Source organism: Tachyglossus aculeatus, chromosome 23 (genome assembly GCF_015852505.1).
Source record: "Tachyglossus aculeatus isolate mTacAcu1 chromosome 23, mTacAcu1.pri, whole genome shotgun sequence".
In the NCBI taxonomy this organism is placed as follows: Eukaryota; Metazoa; Chordata; class Mammalia; order Monotremata; family Tachyglossidae; genus Tachyglossus; species Tachyglossus aculeatus.
This window is the reverse complement of record NC_052088.1, coordinates 28712603-28733397: the sequence shown is the minus strand read 5'-3', so window position 1 is coordinate 28733397 and position 20795 is coordinate 28712603. Positions and strand designations below refer to the sequence as shown.

Sequence of the window (20795 nt, the reverse complement as noted above, 5' to 3'; positions counted from 1 at the left end):
TCAAATTGTCTATTCTCTTGCTAGGAGCTTAAAAAGCTAAAGTTGGGTTGTTCCTTTTTAATGACATTTGTTTCACACTTACTACGGGCCAGGCACTGTACTAAGCACCAGGGTAGGTAGGAGATCTCTCCTATGAATACAGGCCTTATCGGGGCAGGAGAGTTTGCATATGCTGATGAAGTTTAGAGCCACGTCATATATCGTTACTCATAATGGAAAGGTCTAAGCCGAAGCATCAAAGTCGCTTCACCTGTGCTGGGCAGCAGCAGCACGGGAAAGAGTCAAGTGATCAAGGGATCAAAACGTTTATCAAAAACAACGGAAGAGACTCAAGATTTTATTGCGTGGAAAAAGGAAACTGTAAACCACATCCGTATTTTTACCAAGAAAACTCTATGGATACGTATGCCAGAATGACTCTGTCATAGAAGATGGGATGTTCTGAAGAGCGTGTGTCCACAGAGTCCCTATGGGTCGGAAACGACTATGGCATTTCAAGAAGATGATACAAGATAATCGAGTTGGACACAGCCCACGTCCCACATGGGGCTCGCAGTCTTTTAACCCCCATTTACAGACAAGGTAACTGAGGCTCAGAGAAGTTAAAACCCTTGCCCTAGGTCACACAGCAGATAAATGGCAGAACCGGGATTAGAACCCAGGTCTTTCAGATTACCAGGCCTGTGCTCCATCCAACAGACCTCGCTGCGTCAATCGATACCATTGATTGATTTCAATCAGTGCTTTTGGGAGAGATATCAATACTAGAGTAGATATAAAACAGTATGTTTGTTTGAAGGACAAGAAAGCCCCTTCTGGGGAATTAATCATTATTTGGTTAGGTGGCAAAACTTGAGAAGCACATGGCTTCTACTGCCTATGCTAGTTCTCTCCAACTTTTCCATCCTTTAGATAAAGGGATACCATCAGCCTCCCCATCCACCCAGACTCCTATTTTAGAATGCCTCAATGCCTCATAACTTCAAGCCTTCTTTTCAATCATTTTACTGATGACTACCAGTTATACTAAGCTTTTAGCGACATTACATTCAGGTACACGTTACCATCCAGCATTTTGTAGAAATACCTCGATTGCTTCGGATCCTCTCTTCTCCCCTGGTTTGGAAGGTGTCCCACCTGGTTTGGTGCCAACTTGCTGTAAAAATAAAAACAGGGATACTAAATAAAGGAAAGGTACCACAATAATATAGAAGCATCTTTCATCCTAAAAGGCTCTGTGACCTAGTGGGAAGAGCAGATGCCTCGGAGTCAGGAGACCTGGGTTCTTGTCCCAGCTCCCCCAGTTTTCTGCCGTGTGATCTTGGGCAGATGTTACCTAGGCCTCAGTTTCCTCATCTGAAAAATGGGGATTCAATGCCTGGCCTCCCTCCCCATTAGATTGTGAACCCACAGAGGGTCAGGGACTGTGTTTCATTCATTCATTCAATCGTATTTATTGAGCACTTACTTTGTGCAGAGCACTGTACTAAGTGCTTGGGAAGTACAAGTTGGCAGCATATAGAGACGGTCCCTACCCAACAACGGGCTTACAGTCTAGAAGGGGGAGACAGACAACAAAACAAAACATGTGGACAGGTGTCATCAGAATAAATAGAAGTAAAGCTAGATTCATTCATTCAATCCGTATTTATTGAGTGCTTACTGTGTGCAGAGCACTGTACTAAGCGCTTGGGAAGTACAAGCTGGCAAAATATAGAAACGGTCCCTACCCAACAACAGCCTTACAATCTAGAAGGGGGAGACAGACAACAAAACAAAATATATTAACAAATTAAAATAGAATAGTAAATATGTACAAGTAAAATAGAGTAATAATAAAACATATATACAGGTGCTGTGGGGAGGGGGAGGAGGTAGGGCAGGGGGGATGGAGAGGAAGGAGGGGGCTCAGTCTGGGAAGGCCTCCTGAAGGAGGTGAGCTCTCAGTAGGGCTTTGAAGGGAGGAAGAGAGCTAGCTTGGCGGATGTGCGGAGAGAGGGCATTCCAGGCAAGGGGGAGGACATGGGCCAGGGGTCGATGGTGGGACAGGAGAGAATGAGGCACAGTGAGGAGGTTAGCAGCAGAGGAGCGGAGGGTGCAGGCTGGGCTGTAGAAGGGAGGTGAGGTAGGAGGGGGTGAGGTGATGGAGAGCCTTGAAGCCGAGAGTGAGGAGTTTTTGCCTGATGTGTAGGTTGACTGGTAGCCACTGGAGATTTTTGAGGAGGGGAGTAACATGCGCAGAGCGTTTCTGCACAAAGATGATCGAGGCAGCAGCATGAAGTATAGATTGAAGTGGGGAGAGACAGGAGGATGGGAGATCAGAGAGGAGGCTGATGCAGTAATCCAGTTGGGATAGGATGAGAGATTGAACGAGCAGGGTAGCAGTTTGGATGGAGAGGAAAGGGCAGATCTTGGCGATGTTGCGGAGGTAAGACCTGCAGTTTTTGTGACGGATTGGATGTGAGCGGTGAACGAGAAAGCAGAGTCGAGGATTCATTCATTCAATCATATTTATTGAACGCTTACTGTGTGCAGAGCACTGTACTAAGTGCTTGGGAAGTACAAGTTGGCAACATATAGAGACGGTCCCTACCCAACAGTGGGCTCACAGTCTAGAAGTCTTTTTAGACTGTGAGCCCACTGTTGGGTAGGGACCGTCTCTATATGTTGCCAATTTGTACTTCCCAAGCACTTAGTACAGTGCTCTGCACATAGTAAGCGCTCAATAAATACGATTGATGATGATGATAGAAGGGGGAGACAGAGAACAAAACAAAACATATTAACAAAATAAATAGAATAAATATATACAAATAAAATAGAGTAATAAATATGTACAAACATATATACAGGTGCTGTGGGGAGGGGAAGGAGGTAAGGCAGAGGGGATGGGGAGGGGGAGGAGGGGAAGAGGAAGGAGGGGGCTCAGTCTGGGAGGAGGGGGCTAAGTCTGAGGATGACACCAAGGCTGTGGGCTTGTGAGATGGGAAGGCTGGTAGTGCCGTCAACAGTGATGGGAAAGTCTGGGAGAGGGCAGGGTTTGGGAGGGAAGATAAGGAGTTCAGTCTTGAACATAGATGCACATCATAAACAAAATAAATAGAATAGTAAATATGTACAAGTAAAATAGAGTAATAAATCTGTACAAACATCTATAAAGGTGCGGTGGGGAAGGAGGTAGGGCTGGGGGGATGGGAGGGGGAGAGGAAAAAGGGGACTCAGTCTGGAAAGGCCTGTTTGATCTGATTATACTGTATACTGTATCTAATCCTAGGGTCTAGCACAGTTCTCAGCACATAAACAGCACTTTACAAAATTCCACGAATTCAGTTCTGAAAGTAAAACCAAAGCATCAGACATCAATGAGCAATCTAGGGAGTCACCCTGTAATTAGTCAAGTAGGGATCTGACCAACACGACCAAGCCGACAGCTTGTCTCTGGCAAAATGTGTCACTGGATCTTAGACTCCAAAGAGCCAAGACTGTGGGCAGGAGATGGCATCTCAGAGCAGAGCTACCATGGGTAACACCAGTTTGGGACTAACTCGGTCAATCGGTGGTATTTATTGAGCACTGACAGTGTGCAAAGCACTGTACTAAACCCTTGGGAGAGTCCATAGTTGGTAGACATGCTCGATGCCCACGAGGAGGTCAGAGGGGGTCATCCATTGGAAGCAGCATGGCTCAGTGGAAAGAACCTGGGTTTTGGAGTCAGAGGTCATGGGTTCAAATCCAGACTCTGCCAATTGTCAGCTGTGTGGCTTTGGGCACGTCACTTAACTTCTCTGTGCCTCAGTTACCTCATCTGTCAAATGGGGATTAAGACTGTGAGCCCCCTGTGGGACAACCTGATCACCTTGTGACCTCCCTAGCGCTTAGAACAGTGCTTTGCACATAGTAAGAGCTTAATAAATGCCGTCATTATTATTATTATTATTATTAATCCTGGCTCTGCCACTTGTCAGCTGCGTGACCTTGGGCAAGTCACTTAACTTCTCTGTGCCTCAGCTACCTCATCTGTAAAATGGGGATGAAGACTGTGAGCCCCATGTAGGACAACCTGATTACCCGATTACCCCAGTGCTTGGCACATAGTAAGCACTTAACAAGTACCAACATGTGAAATGCCCCTTGGTTCCTCAGAAGTCTTCCTTTAAAGGGGACATCCGGCTGATCCTTGGGAATAGTTCCACAGCCTCGCCATAATCAGTTGGTTTTTATCAGGAATTTACTGCGGATAGAGCGCTGTACGAGGCATTTGGGAGGGCACCGATTAATCAGTGTTATTTATGGAGCGCTTACAGTGTACAGAGAATGGTAACCAAAGGTCGGGAGAGTACTATGCAACAGAGCTGGCAGACACAGTCCCTTCCCACAAGAAGCTTATCACCTAGAGGGGGAATCAGGCATTGAATTACAGATATGTACGTAAGTATTGCAGGGTACAATGGAACTGAAAGACATGATCCCTGCTCTAAAAGCTGTTACAAGCACTGTACAAGATGCTTAGGAGAGAACAGAATTTAGTAACATGATCACTGACATCAAGGAGCCCACAGTCAACTCTGTAATCTATTTGTATTAATGTCTGTCTCCGTCTCTAGACTGTAAGCTCATTGTGGGCAGGGAATGTTTTCCTCTCCGTTATATTGTACTCTCCCAAGCTTTTAGTAAAGTGTTTTGCACACAGTAAGTGCTCAATAAATAGAATTGAATGAAGTGTGCAGAGACTGCACAAGGCACTTGGGAAATGGACATGAACCCTGCCCTCAAGGAGCTTACAGTCACTAGACTGGGCTGGGCTTGCTCCAAGGTGGATTGAGGATGTTCCTGTTATTGTCAGGGAGCACCAGTTAAATCCATCCCACGGAAGCCAATCCCTGTCCAAGAGCTCAGAAACCCAAAATAATCCCAGCAACCACAGTTCGGTCTCTCACTGCAGACCTCCCCATGCCCAGGAGGCCCAGTGGGATCTAGAGGGAAGAGCACAGGCCTGGGAATCAGAGGACCTGGGTTTTAATCCCAGCTCTGCCACTTGTCTGCTGTGTGTGTGTGTGTGTGTGTGTGACCTTGGGCAAGTCACTTCACTTCTGTGGACCGCCTTCAGTTACCTCAGGCTGTAAAATGGGAAGACTGTAAGTCCCATGTGGGACATGGCCTGTACCCAACTTATCTTATTGCTACACAAGTGCTTGGCACATAGTAAGCGCTCAATAAATACCATTGATTGACCAGTCACCTTTGGATCAACAGCTCACTCCAAAACCATTTTGATCCTCACCCCATCTCCATAGCACTTATGCCCACACTCTTATACTCTGCTATTTCCCTTATCTGTATTTAATGTCCATCTCCCCCACTAGACTATAAGCTCTTTGAGGGGCAGGATTAGGTATCTAGCAACTCCAAGGAGCAGCGTGGCTTAGTGGATAGAGCATGGGCCTGGGGGTCAGAAGGTCATGGCTTCTAATCCTTGTTCCGCCACTTGTCTGTTGTGTGACCTTGGGCAACTCACTTCACTTCTCTGTGCCTCAGTTACCTCATCTGCAAAATGGGGGTTAAAATTGTGAGCTTCTCTTGGGACCACCTGATTACCTTGTATCTACGCCAGCACTTAGAACAGTGCTTGGCACATAGTAAGTGCTTAACAAATCCTTCTACAGCCCAGACCACACCCTCCGCTCCTCTGCCACTAATCTCCTCACCGTGCCTCGTTCTCGCCTGTCCCGCCGTCGACCCCCGGCCCACGTCCTCCCCCTGGCCTGGAATGCCCTCCCTCCACACATCCAAGAAGCTAGCTCTCTTCCTCCCTTCAAGGCCCTACTGAGAGCTCACCTACTCCAGGAGGCCTTCCCACACTGAGCCCCCTCCTTCCTCTCCCCCTGCCTCCCCTCTTCATCCCCCTGCCTTACCTCCTTCCCCTCCCCACAGCACCTGTATATATGTATTTATTACTCTATTTTATTTGTACATATTTATTCTATTTATTTTGTTAATATGTTTGCTTTTGTTCTCTGTCTCCCCCTTCTAGACTGTGAGCCCACTGTTGGGTAGGGACCGTCTCTATATGTTGCCAACTTGTACTTCCCAAGCGTTTAGTCCAGTGCTCTGCACACAGTAAGCGCTCAATAAATATGATTGAATGAATGAACAAATACCATAATTATTGGTATTAAGTGCTTACTTTGTGCCAGGCACTGTACTGAGCACTGGAGTAGATACAGGTTAATGAGGTTGGACACAGTCCGTGTCCCAAGTGGGGCTCACAGTCTCAAATCCTATTTTACAGATAAGGTAACTGAGGCACAGAGAATCGGAATACCTTGCCCAAGGACACACAACAGAGAAGTGGTGGAGCTGGAATTAGAAAACATGACCCTCTGACTCCCAAGCTCTTGCTCTACCCCCTACACCATGGGAGAGAGAACAATATTTGAAACTCCATTTTACAGATGATGAAACTGAGGGACAGAAAAGTTAAGTGACTGCCCAAAATCATTCAGTAACAAAGCAGCAGAGCTGAGTTTAGAACTCATTCCTCTGCTCCCCAAGCCTGGGCTCTTTCCATTAGACTACACAGCTTTGCATCTGTACAATAGAAATAAGATCAAAAATAAAAATATAGCCTATACAAAAAGTGATTGAAATAATAACACTAGTGGTAGTCATTAAGCACTCATTAAAATGCCAAGCTAATTATCTTCTCTCTACCCTAATGTTTAGCACAGGGTTCAGTATATAATAAGCACTTAAAAACCACAATTATTATGTTAACTGCTTTAAATGAATCAGTCAAATAATCCTTGTGGATCAAGATGTGTTAGTACTTGTCAGATCAGAACTTAAAAACATGTAAGGCCATCAGCAAGACCATCCTAGGTCTGATCCAAGTATCCAAATGAATCATACTTACTGAGCGCTTACTGTGTGTGTGTAAAGCACTGTAATAATAATAATTCATAATTATGGCATTTTTTAAGCACTTACTAGGTACCAGGCTCTGTACTAGGCTCTGGGGTAGATACAAGCAAATCAGGCTGGACAGAGTCTCTGTCCCACATGGGGCTCACAGTCTCAATCCCCATTTTACAGATGGGGTAACAGAGGCACAGAGAAGTGACTGGCCCAAGGTCACACAGCAGACAAGTGGCAGAGTAGGGATTAGAACCAATGACCTTCTAACTCCCAGGACCGTGCTCTATCCACCATGCCATGCTGCTTCTGAAAGTTTCATACAATCCAGCCCAGAATTACCTCCACTGACACCAAAGGGCACTTGAAGCAACAAAGATGGTAGAAATCAAGGAAGGCAAACAACTGTCTAATCAGGCCTGGATCCATAAATCCCTAACTCTCCCCTCCCTTTTAGGCCTTTCTCCCATCAATCTTTCCAACTCCATCTTGAATTCATGTCTAGTGTCTGCTCTATACAGAGAAGCAGCATGGCTCAGTAGAAAGAGCATGGGTTTTGGAGTCAGAGGTCATGGGTTCAAACGAGTTGAACTTGAACGAGTTGTCTACACGCGCTGCCTAGAATTCCTCAACAACAACTCTCTCCTCGACCCCCTCCAGTCTGGCTTCCGTCCCCTTCATTCCACGGAAACTGCGCTCTCAAAGGTCACCAATGACCTCCTGCTTGCCAAATCCAACGGCTCATACTCTGTCCTAATCCTCCTCGACCTCTCAGCTGCCTTTGACACTGTGGACCACCCCCTTCTCCTCAACACGTTATCTGACCTTGGCTTCACAGACTCCGTCCTCTCCTGGTTCTCCTCTTATCTCTCCAGTCGTTCTTTCTCAGTCTCTTTTGCAGGCTCCTCCTCCCCCTCCCATCCTCTTACTGTGGGGGTTCCCCAAGGTTCAGTGCTTGGTCCCCTTCTGTTCTCAATCTACACTCACTCCCTTGGTGACCTCATTCGCTCCCACGGCTTCAACTATCATCTCTACGCTGATGACACCCAGATCTACATCTCTGCCCCTGCTCTCTCCCCCTCCCTCCAGGCTCGCATCTCCTCCTGCCTTCAGGACATCTCCATCTGGATGTCCGCCCGCCACCTAAAGCTCAACATGTCGAAGACTGAGCTCCTTGTCTTCCCTCCCAAACCTTGTCCTCTCCCTGACTTTCCCATCTCGGTTGACGGCACTACCATCCTTCCCGTCTCACAAGCCCGCAACCTTGGTGTCATCCTCGACTCCGCTCTCTCATTCACCTCTCACATCCAAGCCGTCACCAAAACCTGCCGGTCTCAGCTCCGCAACATTGCCAAGATCCGTCCTTTCCTCTCCATCCAAACCGCTACCCTGCTCATTCAAGCTCTCATCCTATCCCGTCTGGACTACTGCACTAGCCTTCTCTCTGATCTCCCATCCTCGTGTCTCTCTCCACTTCAATCCATACTTCATGCTGCTGCCCGGATTATCTTTGTCCAGAAACGCTCTGGACATATTACTCCCCTCCTCAAAAACCTCCAATGGCTACCGATCAATCTGCGCATCAGGCAGAAACTCCTCACCCTGGGCTTCAAGGCTGTCCATCACCTCGCCCCCTCCTACCTCACCTCCCTTCTCTCCTTCTACTGCCCAGCCCGCACCCTCCGCTCCTCCACCACTAATCTCCTCACTGTACCTCGCTCTCGCCTGTCCCGCCATCGACCCCCGGCCCACGTCATCCCCCGGGCCTGGAATGCCCTCCCTCTGCCCATCCACCAAGCTAGCTCTCTTCCTCCCTTCAAGGCCCTGCTGAGAGCTCACCTCCTCCAGGAGGCCTTCCCAGACTGAGCCCCTTCTTTCCTCTCCCCCTCGTCCCCCTCTCCATCCCCCCGTCTTACCTCCTTCCCTTCCCCACAGCACCTGTATATATGTATATATGGTTGTACATATTTATTACTCTATTTATTTATTTATTTATTTTACTTGTACATTTCTATCCTACTTATTTTATTTTGTTGGTATGTTTGGTTCTGTTCTCTGTCTCCCCCTTTTAGACTTGTGAGCCCACTGTTGGGTAGGGACTGTCTCTATGTGATGCCAATTTGTACTTCCCAAGCGCTTAGTACAGTGCTCTGCACATAGTAAGCGCTCAATAAATATGATTGATTGATTGATTGATTCAAATACCAGCTCCACCACTTGTTACCTGTGTGACTTTGGGCAAGTCACTTCACTTCTCTGGGCCTCAGTTACCTCATCTGTAAAATGGGGATTAAGACTGAGCCCCACATGGGACAACCTGATCACCTTGTAACCTCCCCAGCGCTTAGAACAGTGTTTTGCACATAGTAAGCGCTTAATAAATGCCATCATTATTATTATTATACTTTGCTTCAAATCCCCAGCTTTCCACGTTTGCAAGAAAAGGTTTTTTTTTCCTTTGACTTGTTTTGGTTCTTCCATCTCTATGCCTCAGGGAGGGCCTCCACCCTCCACACCCAGGTGTTGTGGAATTTGGTGAACAACAATTGCATTCACCCTCTCCAAACTCCATCCACCTTTTGCCCTTCTACTGAAGAGTCTCCATCTTTTCAGCCTGTCACCACTGAGATGTGCCATTCCTCCCCCACAATTATTTTATTCATTCATTCAATGGTATTTATTGAGCACTTACTGTGTGCAGACCACTGTCCTAAACTCTTGGAGATTACAATACCACAATAAACAGGCACATTCCCTACCCACAACGAGCATTTGAGTTGTCTTTAATAACAAAACACTTAAACTCACTGTCTAAATAAGAGGAAGAACAGGTATTTAATTTCCACTTTACAGGCAAGAAGACTGAAGCATGTAGAAGTGACTCACCCAAAGTTACAAAGCAGACAAGTGGTGGAGTCAGAATTAGAACCCAGGCCTATGACCTTTATATTAGCCCACACTGCTTCTCTGTACTTCCTCCAATTTGGCTACTTCCTTCCTAATCTATCTTCCAAGTTATTATGGTGGCACGTCTCTGACTTTCGTTTTCTAACCGAAGTTATTTTGCTGACAAAATATGGCCTTCTGAACCCAGGCCCCACACCCTCCCCTGCGGTCCTCATTCCAACCCAGACAGCAGCTCCTTTCATCAATCCATCAATGGTATTTGAGTGCTTACTATGGGCAGAGCACTTTACTAAGCGCTTGGAAGAGGACGATACAACAGAGTTAGCAGACATGTTTCCTGCCTACAATGAGCTCACAGTGTAAAGGGGCAGACAGACATTAACGAAAATCCAATTCTTCTGGTCTAATCCAGGCAAGTCCGGGGCTTGTTCTGGGCTAACAGATGTCCAAAGCTGTGCAGTGGCTGCTTAGAGAAGCAGCGTGGCTCAGTGGAAAGAGCACAGGATTTGGAGTCAGAGGTCATGGGTTCAAATCCTGGCTCTGCCAATTGTCAGCTGTGCAACTCTGGGCACATCACTTAACTTCTCTATGCTTGTTACCTCATCTGTAAAATGGGGATTAAGACTGTGAGCCCTCTGTGGGACAAACTGATCACCTTGTAACCTCCCCAGCGCTTACAACTGTGCTTTGCACATAGTAAGCACTTAATAAATGCCAGTATTATTATTACCTGCTCCATAACCTGGACCAATTGATTTTGAATAACTTTTTTTTTTCCTGAATCTGAGCTTCTCCCCAAAAATCAACCCTTCCCAGCAGAGGTTTTGGATTTCTAGGACCCAAGGCAAACAAGCGACTTCGCTAACAGCCCACTGGGCCCAAGATCGGCCCGGGTAAATGCCCCATTTTCAATATTTGGGGTGTCCCATGTGGTGGGACTCGGTTGTCCCCGCCAACTCTGGTCCTGAGTATTCACTGATCAACAGTTCCATTGTTTTTTTAAATGGTATTTAAGTGCTTACTATGTGCTAGGCACTGTACTGAGCAGTGGGGTAGATACAAGGTTAGACACAGTCCATGTCCCCCATGGGGGCTCTCATTCTTAATTCTCATTTTGCAGATGAGGCAACTGAGGCCTAGAGAAGTGAAGTGACCTGCACAACAGAAAAGTAGCAGAGCCAGGATTAAAAGCCAGGTCCTACTGACTATCTGGCCTGCGCTCTATCCTCTAGGCCACAGTCTAAATAGCTGACGGGAGATCTAGAAATTCCACCTGGAAAGCAGTGTGGCCTACAGGAAAGAACCCGGGCATCAGGAGTTCTGGATTCTAGTCCCAGCTCCACCACATGCCTACTGTGTTACCTCTGGAAAAATCACTGAACCCCTCTGGAACTCAGTTTCCTCTGAAAAATGAGAATCACATATCTACTGTCCCTCTCCCTTAGACTTGTGCGCCATGTGCCCCATGTTCAACAGAGACTGTGCCCAACCTGATCATCACAGTGTTTGGCACAAAGTGATGCCATCACTGCAGTGGTCCTCCGCAACAGCGTGGCCTCATGGATAGAGCACGGGCCTGGGTTCTAATCCTGGCTCTTCCACTTGTCTGTTGTGTGACCTTAGGCAAATCACTTTACTATGATTCGGTTACCTCATCTGTAAAATGAGGATTAAGACTGTGAGGCCCATGTGGGACAGGGACTGCATCCAAGCGGTTTACCTTGTATCTACCCCAGTGCTTAGTACAGTGCCTGGTACAAAGTAAGCGTTTTGCAAATATTTTAAAAAAAGACAGTAGTAGTTGTGCATCTCATCTTCCTTATCAACTGGTTGTTTTAGGCTCAGCTGCCCACATGCTATCTTGATCACCTCCAAAAAAAATCTACTCACCTCAGCCTGGAGGTGACCCTACCAAGAAGCCAACCACAAACGCACCAACACTCTCGGTTTCCAAGTTCACTCATTCCCAGTGGCCTCCAGGATCTGTTTGGAAAATTCGGCAGGAAGTGTTGCCGGTGAACATGCCCCGCTTCCGCTCCGTCAAACAGATCAGGGGCAGGAAGACAACGGGTCACACCCAGACGACTCGCCCCGACACAGACCGGCCCCATCGCCGTGGGGCTCAGCTGGGAAGGGAATCTGATTTGACGAGTGCAAATGTCAGTTGCTGTGATTGAGGAGGGCTGCCAAACAAGTCTGGTTCATCCTCCCACCAAGCTGGGTCCACAAGCACTTAGGAAACCTGTGAGAAGTCCCGCAAAAAAAGGCTGCTTGAACACAGCTTGCTTGCTACAGTGTGACAAGGCAAGAATTTTGTCAAAGGTTTCCTTCTGCAGCTAAGAGGCTGGGGAACAGTGCTGACAAAACACTTCGTACTTGTAATAGGATAAGGAGCTCAAAGTGCTTTTTTTTTTTAAAAAGAAAAAGGTATTATGTAATTACTGTGTGCCAGGCACTGTCCTAAGCACTGGGATAGATACAAGATAATCAGGTTGGACACAGTCCATGTCCCACATGAGACTCACAGTCTTAATCCCCATTTTACAGATGAGGCTTCTCCATCCTTAACAAGGACTAGCTCAGAAGCTTGGGTGAGGTAGGTAGGTTTTCGGTGACCCTAATCTCTCACGGTGCTAGATCTGGAGAAATAATAATAATTATGGTACTTGTTAAGCACTTACTTTGTGCCGAGCACTGTTCTAAGCACTGGGGTAGACAAAAATTAATCAGGTTGGACACAGTCCCTGTCCCATATTCATTCAATCATATTTATTGACTGTTTACTGTGTGCAGAGCACTGTACTAAGCGCTTGGGAAGTACAAGTTGGCAACATATAGAGACGGTCCCTACCTAACAGCAGGCTCACAATCCCTATTTTACAGATGAGGTAACTGAGGCTCAGGGAAGTTAAGTGATTTGCCCAAGGTCACATAGCAGATGTGTGGTAGAGTCAGGATTAGAACTCAGTTCCTTCTGACACCCAGGCCCATGCCCTATCCACTAAGCCACAAAGAGGAAGAACAGACATGGTAGGATCCTTTGAATGGTGGGTCAGGAAATCTATGGGGAATCTATTATCTTGGGTTTGAGATGAAGTTTTAGGGCCATCAGCTCAGATCACACAGTGAGGATCTATTTTAAACACATACACACAATAAAAATAATAATAATAATAATGGCATTTGTTAAGCACTTACTATGTGCCAAACACTTTACTAAGCGCTAGGATGGATACAAGCAAATTGGGTTAAACACAGTTCCCATCCCACATGGGACAGTTTCAATCCCCATTTTACAGATGAGGCCACTGAGGCCCAGAAAAGTGAAGTGATTTGCCCAAGGTCACATAGCAGACATATGGTGGAGTCAGGATTAGAACCCATGATCTTCTGACTCCCAGGCCTGTGATAATAATAATAATGGCATTTAATAAGCACTTACTATGTGGAAAGCACTGTTCTAAGCACTGGGGAGGTTACAAAGTGATCATGTTGTCCCACGGGGGGCTCACAGTCTTAATCCCCATTTTACAGATGAGGGAACTGAGGCACAGAGAAGTGACTTGCTCAAAGTCACACAGCTGACATTGGTGGAGCCGGGATTTGAACCCATGACCTCTGACTCCAAAGCCCATCCTCCTCTCTCCCCCACAACCTGCCCCCAATTAACTACTTGATTACCACCATTTGTCAGCTATTACACCTTGGACAACTCACTGACCTTTTTGGTGCCTCAGTTTCTTCATATATAAAATGGGGATTAGATACCTGCTCTCCCTTCTCCTTAGACTTTGAGCCCCATGTGGATCAGAGACTGTTTCCAACATGATTGTCATATCTTACCAATGCTTGAATAACAAATGCTTAAACACCACAATTACTAGTACTACTACTAATACTTGAGCTAATGACGCATCTATTTAGGCAAGAGCAAATTAGATATTCAAGAAAGAAGAGAGTTTGCCTTCCTTCCCTCAGGAAATAGGTCTAAAATAAGGTTGAGAAAAACAGTAAATTAACTTCTGCTGACTGCACCTCCTTCATATTTCCTTAACTGGTCCTATACATGGCTTCCTAAACTTGAGCCTAATGAATGATAAAGACAATAAACAATAAAGAAATCACAACCACAGGCACACCAGAGCTTACATCCCCAACCTCAGGAACCTACAGAACAATAGAATCTAACATAGAGAAGCAGCGTGGCTCAGTGGAAAGAGCACGGGCTTTGGAGTCAGAGGTCATGGGTTCAAGTCCCAGCTTCACCAATTGTCAGCTGTGTGACTTTGGGCAAGTCACTTCACATCTCTGGGCCTCAGTTACCTCATCTGTAAAATGGGGATTAAGACTGTGAGCACCCCATGGGACAACCTGATCACCTTGTATCCTCCCCAGCGTTTAGAACAGTGCTTTGCACATAGTAAGCACTTAATTCATTCATTCGTATTTATTGAGTACTTACTATGTGCATAGCATTGTACTAAGCGCTTCGGAAGTACAAGTTGGCAACATAGAGAGATGGTCCCTACCCAACAATGGGCTTAAAATGCCATTATTATTATTAATTATATGAGAAGCAGACAGGGCTTATCCCAAAGATCCCGCTAAGGTACATTACCATAGCCCTTCACATTTTACAGGGTGAAAAAAAAATAGTGATCCCAGAAGATTGGTCAGCTGTTTGCCCACACTTTTAAGACAAGGTAGGCCAGGGGAGACAGCATTAGCTAGTGGAAAGGGGACAAAATTTGGAGGTCAAGAGACCTGGGTTCAAGACCCATCTCTGCAGCTATGTGACATTAAGCAAGTCTTCTCTGGGCCTTGGTTTCCTCATCTGTAAAAGTTGGTATGAGAGAGTGAGTCCCCTGGGGGATGGAGACTGTGCCTGACCAGCTAACCTTGATTCTACCCCAGTGCTTAGCATAGACTGAGCATGTAGTAATTATAATAATTAGAAGGTAAAGGCCGTGCCAGTTTGAGGATTTGGGATCCCAATTCAGGGCTCGGTTGGTTGAACCATGCAGCCTCTCGTGCCAAACACATGAATATCTTCAGTACAAAGTCAGTGAACCACAGCAAAGAGGCTAATGGGAGAGGCTGTAGGGATAAGGCTGTGAGTTAACTGGCAAGCTGGAAGTTTAATTGGTGACAGGTGTCTCACCACTACCTGAAGGAGTAGGGAATAAATGGGAAAAAGACATCAAACAACACCAGCAAATCCCTTTAAAAGGGCTTTCATTGTAAAATGAAAGAGCTCAGGTATTAGTGATTAATTGATGATTCCTCCAATGCTGATGCTCTCTTCTTTATAGATCTTTCACTTTCACTCCCACCGCCCCAGGGAGAATCTGAAGTTCTTCACAATCTGGACTCCTGAAGAACAGCAGTAATGACTGGGTAACTTGTCATGTCTCCAATCAATAAACAAATTATTTCAGGAGCACTTATAGTGCAGACCACTGAACAATACCTGTCTGTGGACCCGATCCTTGTCCTCAAGGAATTTACAATCTAAGCATGTTTCCATTCTGATGAACACTAATTAGAACTTGCTTTCTAGTTCACTGTTTACTAACAGGACTTTTCAAAAGCTTAAAGTACAGGGAAATTTCACAATATTCAGACATATTCTGCTATTTTGCTCTGGAGACACTGACTTTGTAGGCAGGAAATGTGTCTACAACTCAATTATATTTGTTGTAGTAATATTGATAGCAAAATGGTATTTATGAAGTACTTAACTATGAGCCAGGCACTGTACTCAGTACTTGAGTGCTTAATACTAGTCCTCTACACCCAGTAATTGCTCAGTAAATACAACTGATCTATCCAGCTAGATCTAATGGAGAATAGGCACCAGGTGTAACAGGAATCAAGCTTAGGAATTCTAAAAAATGGATTACATCCTTAATTTTATTAGCTCCACCCATTTTTGTTGCCACATGAACCTCCCAGAAACTTTGGGAATGTTCTGTGGGATAGCTGACCATTTTCAGTTTGGTATCATTTTCATTTCATCTGAATTAGAATTATTGCTGATGGAAACTGGGCAGAAAAAGAAGTAGGGTGGTCTAATGGAAAGACCATAAGCCTGGGAGGACCTGGGTTCTGATCGGGGCTCTGTGACCTTGGGGAAATCACTTAACTTCTCTGTGCCTCAGTTCTCCTTTTCTCCCTCCTATTTAGACTGGCGGGATAGGGATTGTGTCCAACCTGATTACCTTGTGTCTACTCCAGGGCATGACACATAATAAGCACTTAAGTACCACAAAAACAAAAAAAATAACTAGCATAAACAGTGACTTTTTTCTTTTAAATTAGAAGGCACCTGTCCTTTGATTCACTTCTGATATCAACAGAAATAGCCTCTAGACAGCACTTCACCTTGACAACTACCTGGAGAACAGGCTTTCCAATCAGATTTGGGGGATTTTACAGTAAAATGGCCAGAGGGAATACAGAAACAATAATTTTGAAAGGTACAGAGCCTGCCTTTTAAAACACACAGGTAAACCCCATATTCTGACTTGGAAGAGGGTATATATTGCCTTAGAAAGAAGGTATCCACCTGATGCTCTTGAAACCAAGCCCACTCATTCATTTGATTGTATTTATTGAGTGCTTACTGTATGCAAAGTACTGTATTAAGCGCTTGGGAGAGTACAATAGACACATTCCTGCCCACAACAACCTCACAGTCTAGAGGGAGAGACAGACATTAATATAAATAAATTACAGATATATACATGTGCTCCCCGCACCAAAAAAAATTAGTCTCCTCATATAACCCTGGCTCCCTGCTGATTAGCTTCTCATTTGTGACAAGGTGCCCATCTAGGGACTAAGTGGTGGGATAATTGAGTGCAGTATAAGTCAACTCCAAATCCATGGAAGAAACCAGACTGTACATAGGGAAAAGTCAGTTCATCAGTTATCAACTAGGCAGGTTTGTTTTGTTTTTTTTAAAACCCCAAAGTCTTTCAATTTCTCCTTAATCTCCAGCTCCTGCAAACCTGCATTCCTTACTCATTGCAACCAGCTGCCTCTGTGCTCCCACCCACTTGGTTGTCTGTGACTAAAGAGGTCATAAGCTTTAATTGGGCCCAGAAAACACTTTTAATTAGCTTGGTTTAATTAATGGTAACCCTGGATGTAGGTATGATTATAGTTTAAGTAAATATAAAGCTATTTAGTGCTTTGCAGTACAAGAAGAAAGCTTATGTCATTTGGAATTTGCATTTCAGATTGCATCGTTTTAAAAATTGTTATTCAGCATTCCTGGGAGGAATTAATACGGTTTTTTACCTTAAAGGCATTTTACTTACTAAATCCTTAAACATCATTTTAGTAGATGCATGAGTCTTAACTTTTTTGTCAGAGTTTGGCACAATAAAAGTCTTTCCAAAGAGGTACACTGAAACAAACTAGGGTAAATGTCACAGGAAAATGCTAAGAAGCCACTAAATTTCAACATCATAACATAATTAAGGCAAAGAAGCACTAGCTTTCTAGTGGAATTCAGATTGCCCCCACTTTCCACGCTGCTCTCCTTTCTCCCAGCCTCTCCCAACAAAATTGTTTCAGGTTGAAAATGTATTTCTAGGGATTCAAAAGTCCAAAGGGGTAAGTCTCCCATTAACTCTTTAAACAGCATCATCTTTTCACACTCACATCAATTTTAATAAGGCACTCAGTTAAAGCCCAAAACAAAAATATAGTGAGAAGAGCCTGGTATAGTCCAAACTTCCATAGACTTCACACTGGCAAACGCCTTGGAAAACTCCTAAGAGGAGCCATCCCCCTTAAATGTCATGGAAAATTTATTATCCGCCTGCACCCACTATAAATTTATGCGGTAATTGTCTTCTATCGGTTAGACTCTGGCCATTTAATGCTCAGACACCCAACAAACAGGGAAAAGGCAACAGTTCGGAAGCGCCCGGTTCTAAACTTTTCCGAGTGCCAGCCCAAACCACCCTGCAGCCTTGTAGTATAGGGCAACCCGGCACTGTGCAGGCTCTGAATCGGGTGTCTGTCTCCCAGGCAGGGCAGAGGGGGCCCAACCCCAAAAGTCCTTCCCAAACAGTAGCCCAGAATAATCAATCAGTGAAGAGATGCAGCTGCTTCCATCTAAGGGACACCCCCGACACACATACCCATCTTGAAACTCAGCCACCTAATCTCAAGAATCCATCCCAACAAGATAAATAGGGGGATTTGGGTGCAGACACAGGATAATGAGGCTGGACAGAGTCCCAGACCTTGGGAGGTTTTGAACAGGTAGAGAATCCCCACTTTACAGAGAAGGAAACTGAGGCCCAGAGAAGTCGGGAGGCGTGTTCAGAATGAGTTGGCGCCTGATGGAGGGAAGGAGTTCCCCACTGTGGTGCAGTGACCGGGTGGCATTCCTCCAGCCTGAGCCCTGGAACGAGTGTGGCCTCCCCTATAGGAGTCCCTCTGCCCACCCGCCACCCTTGCCCTCCAGGCCCTGGCAGTGCCAGCCCCGCTCTCATTTACCGTCTTGTACCACCAGCTCGCAAACGCCATGGTGAGACGGGTGGGCGAGCTCTCCTGGGCGCCGGGGCTGCCAGTGGGGCTCGCTGGCACTGGCACGGCCTGGCACTGCCACGGCCCGCCAGGGCACCGACTCTTGGGTGCTCGGGGAGGGGCGGGGCGAGGGAGGAGCCACCACACACACACACACACACACACACACACACACACACTCTCTCTCTCTCACAACACACGCAGCCACCTTCACACCAAGTATCAGACAGCCCTGCCACGCCCAGGGAGGAGCAGACTTGTTTTCCCCCTGGCCTTCACCCAGGCTCGCTGGGTGGGGAAGGGGCTCTCGAGTTTAAGTTCCCCTCCAACTGTCCTGGAATGGGGGGATCGCCTAGACTCTTGAGGAAGGGAGTCTCCCAAGTATAAGTTCCACTCCACCCCTCTCCCCATTAAATGTTCTTACTTGTGCCCTGGCACCCTGGGTGTGCCCAGCCCCGCCCGGAGATGCCCCTTTAGCCCCGAGTTTGAGTCCCTGGCCCCCTCCGGGTGTCCAGAGAGCCCCTCCCTCGCCCCCCAAAGCCGATGCCCCTCGCCCCCCTTGGCACTGACCTCTGTGGGGGTGCTGGGAGAAGGGGCAGCCTTTTTGGCCGCCCTGGGCTGGGACATGGTGCAGGATCCGGGTGCAGGGCTGAGGAGCGGAGCCGGGGGGAGAGCTGGGGGGTGGGAAGGGGGCGGGGGGTGAATGCTTTTCCGACCCAACCCTTCTGCAATCCCTCCCCTTCCTGCACCGCTGCTTTTGGGCTGCACCCGGCCCCTCTCTCAAACCCTTAAACTGCCCTCCTCCTCCGAGCCCCAGCCCCTGCCCTTTCACTGGGCACAGCACCACCCTGCCCCTTCCCTGGGCACAGCCCCACCTCAGCCCCATTCCTGGGCACAGCCCCAACCCTACCCTTCCCTGGGCACAGGCCCAGCCCCCTCCAGCCCCTTCCCTGGGCACAGCCCCACCCCAGAGCCTTCTCTGGGCACAGCCGCCTCCAACCCCTTCCCTGGGCACAGTCCCACTCCAGCCCCTTCCCTGGGCACAGCCTCACCCCTACCCCTTCCCTAGGCACAGCCCCTGCCCCTTCCCTGGGCACAGCCCCACAACCAGCGTCTTCCCTGGGCACAGCCCCCACCCCTACCCCTTCCCTGGACACAGCCCCACAACCAGCGTCTTCCCTGGGCACAGCCCCCACCCCTACCCCTTCCCTGGGCACAGCCCCCTCCAACCCTCTCCCTGGGCACAGCCTCTCCCAGCCCCGTCCCTGGGCACAGCCCCACCCCAGCCCCGTCCCTGGGCACAGCCCCACCCCAGCCCCTACCCTGGGCACAGCCCCTCCCCTCCCCTTTCCCTGGGCACAGCCCTTTTCAGCCCCTTCCCTGGGCACAGTCCCCTCCAGCCCTTTCCCTGGGCACAGCCCCCTCCAACCCGTTCTCTGGGCAGAGTCTCTCCCAGCCCATTCCCTGAGCACAGCCCCTCCCCTACCCCTTCCCTGGGCACAGTCCCACGCCTGCCCTTTACCTGGGCACACCACCCCGAGCTCCAGGGTCCTCTCTCCGTCCCTCCCAGCACGTCTCCCCCACCCTCCCCCTATCATTAAATGATGGTATTTATTGCCATCCACCCTTCCCCCATTATTAAATAATGGAATTAATCGGGCACTTACTATGCACAGAGCCCTGTATTAAGGACGTGGGAGGCTATGATAGATTAGTTGACACGATCCCTGCCCTCGAGAAGTTGGCAATCAGGCCGGTGGCTCAGTGAAAAGAGCCCTGGCTGGGGAGTCAGAGGACATGGGTTCTAATCCTGCCACCGCCATGTGTCTCCTATGTGGCTTTAGGCAAGTCACTTCTCTTCTCTGGGCCTCAGTGACCTCATCTGGAAAATGGGGATTAAGACTATGAGCCCCATATGGGACTACCTGATTACCGTGTATCTACTCCAGAGCTTAGAATGGTGCTTGGCACATAGTAAGCACTTAACAAATACCATTATTATTATTATTATAAAGTGGCCAGCCCACTGAGGCCAGTGTTGGGGATTAAGACTGTGAGCCCCACGTGGGACAATCTGATTACCTTGTATCTACCCCAGTGCCTAGAATAGTGCTTGGCAGATAGTAGGCACGTAACAAATACCATGATTATTATAATTATTATTATTAAGTGGCCAGCCCACCGAGGCCATGATCAGCCCACCAAGGCCAGTGGTGGGGATGAAAAGAGGGGCAGGGGCACGCTAGAGGCCCAAGTCTGAGGGGTCACACACACAGTGAACTAGGACCACAGGTCTCCTTTCCCCTCGCCTGGGTCTGGGCACAGTTTGTGGGGATGTTGGGGGATGTCTAGGTCCCTTTAGTCTTTGTCCCAACCCCGCCCCTTGGGTTATCTTGCATTTTTGTCAGAGATTGGGAAATATCTTGCAG

The 20795-nt window shown here is 47.4% G+C and overlaps 1 protein-coding gene across 6 annotated transcripts in view; it reads right to left on the bottom strand.

Moving 5' to 3' along the window:
* Window positions 1-19031, bottom strand: part of CAST (calpastatin) — a 142117-nt gene extending 123086 nt beyond the window's left edge. For 5 of the 6 annotated variants that reach the window (XM_038765955.1, XM_038765956.1, XM_038765959.1 and 2 more), the window contains exons 1-2: window positions 18937-19031; window positions 1088-1156 (exon numbers count right to left, since the gene is read on the bottom strand). In XM_038765955.1, coding sequence (XP_038621883.1) covers window positions 1088-1156; window positions 18937-18993 — 126 coding nt within the window. In that variant the 5' untranslated portion in view covers window positions 18994-19031. Of the gene's footprint in view, window positions 1-1087; window positions 1157-18336; window positions 18424-18936 lie in introns of those variants that run through there. The other variant, XM_038765957.1, reaches the window with a different exon arrangement.
* Window positions 19032-20795: the final 1764 nt, after the last annotated feature.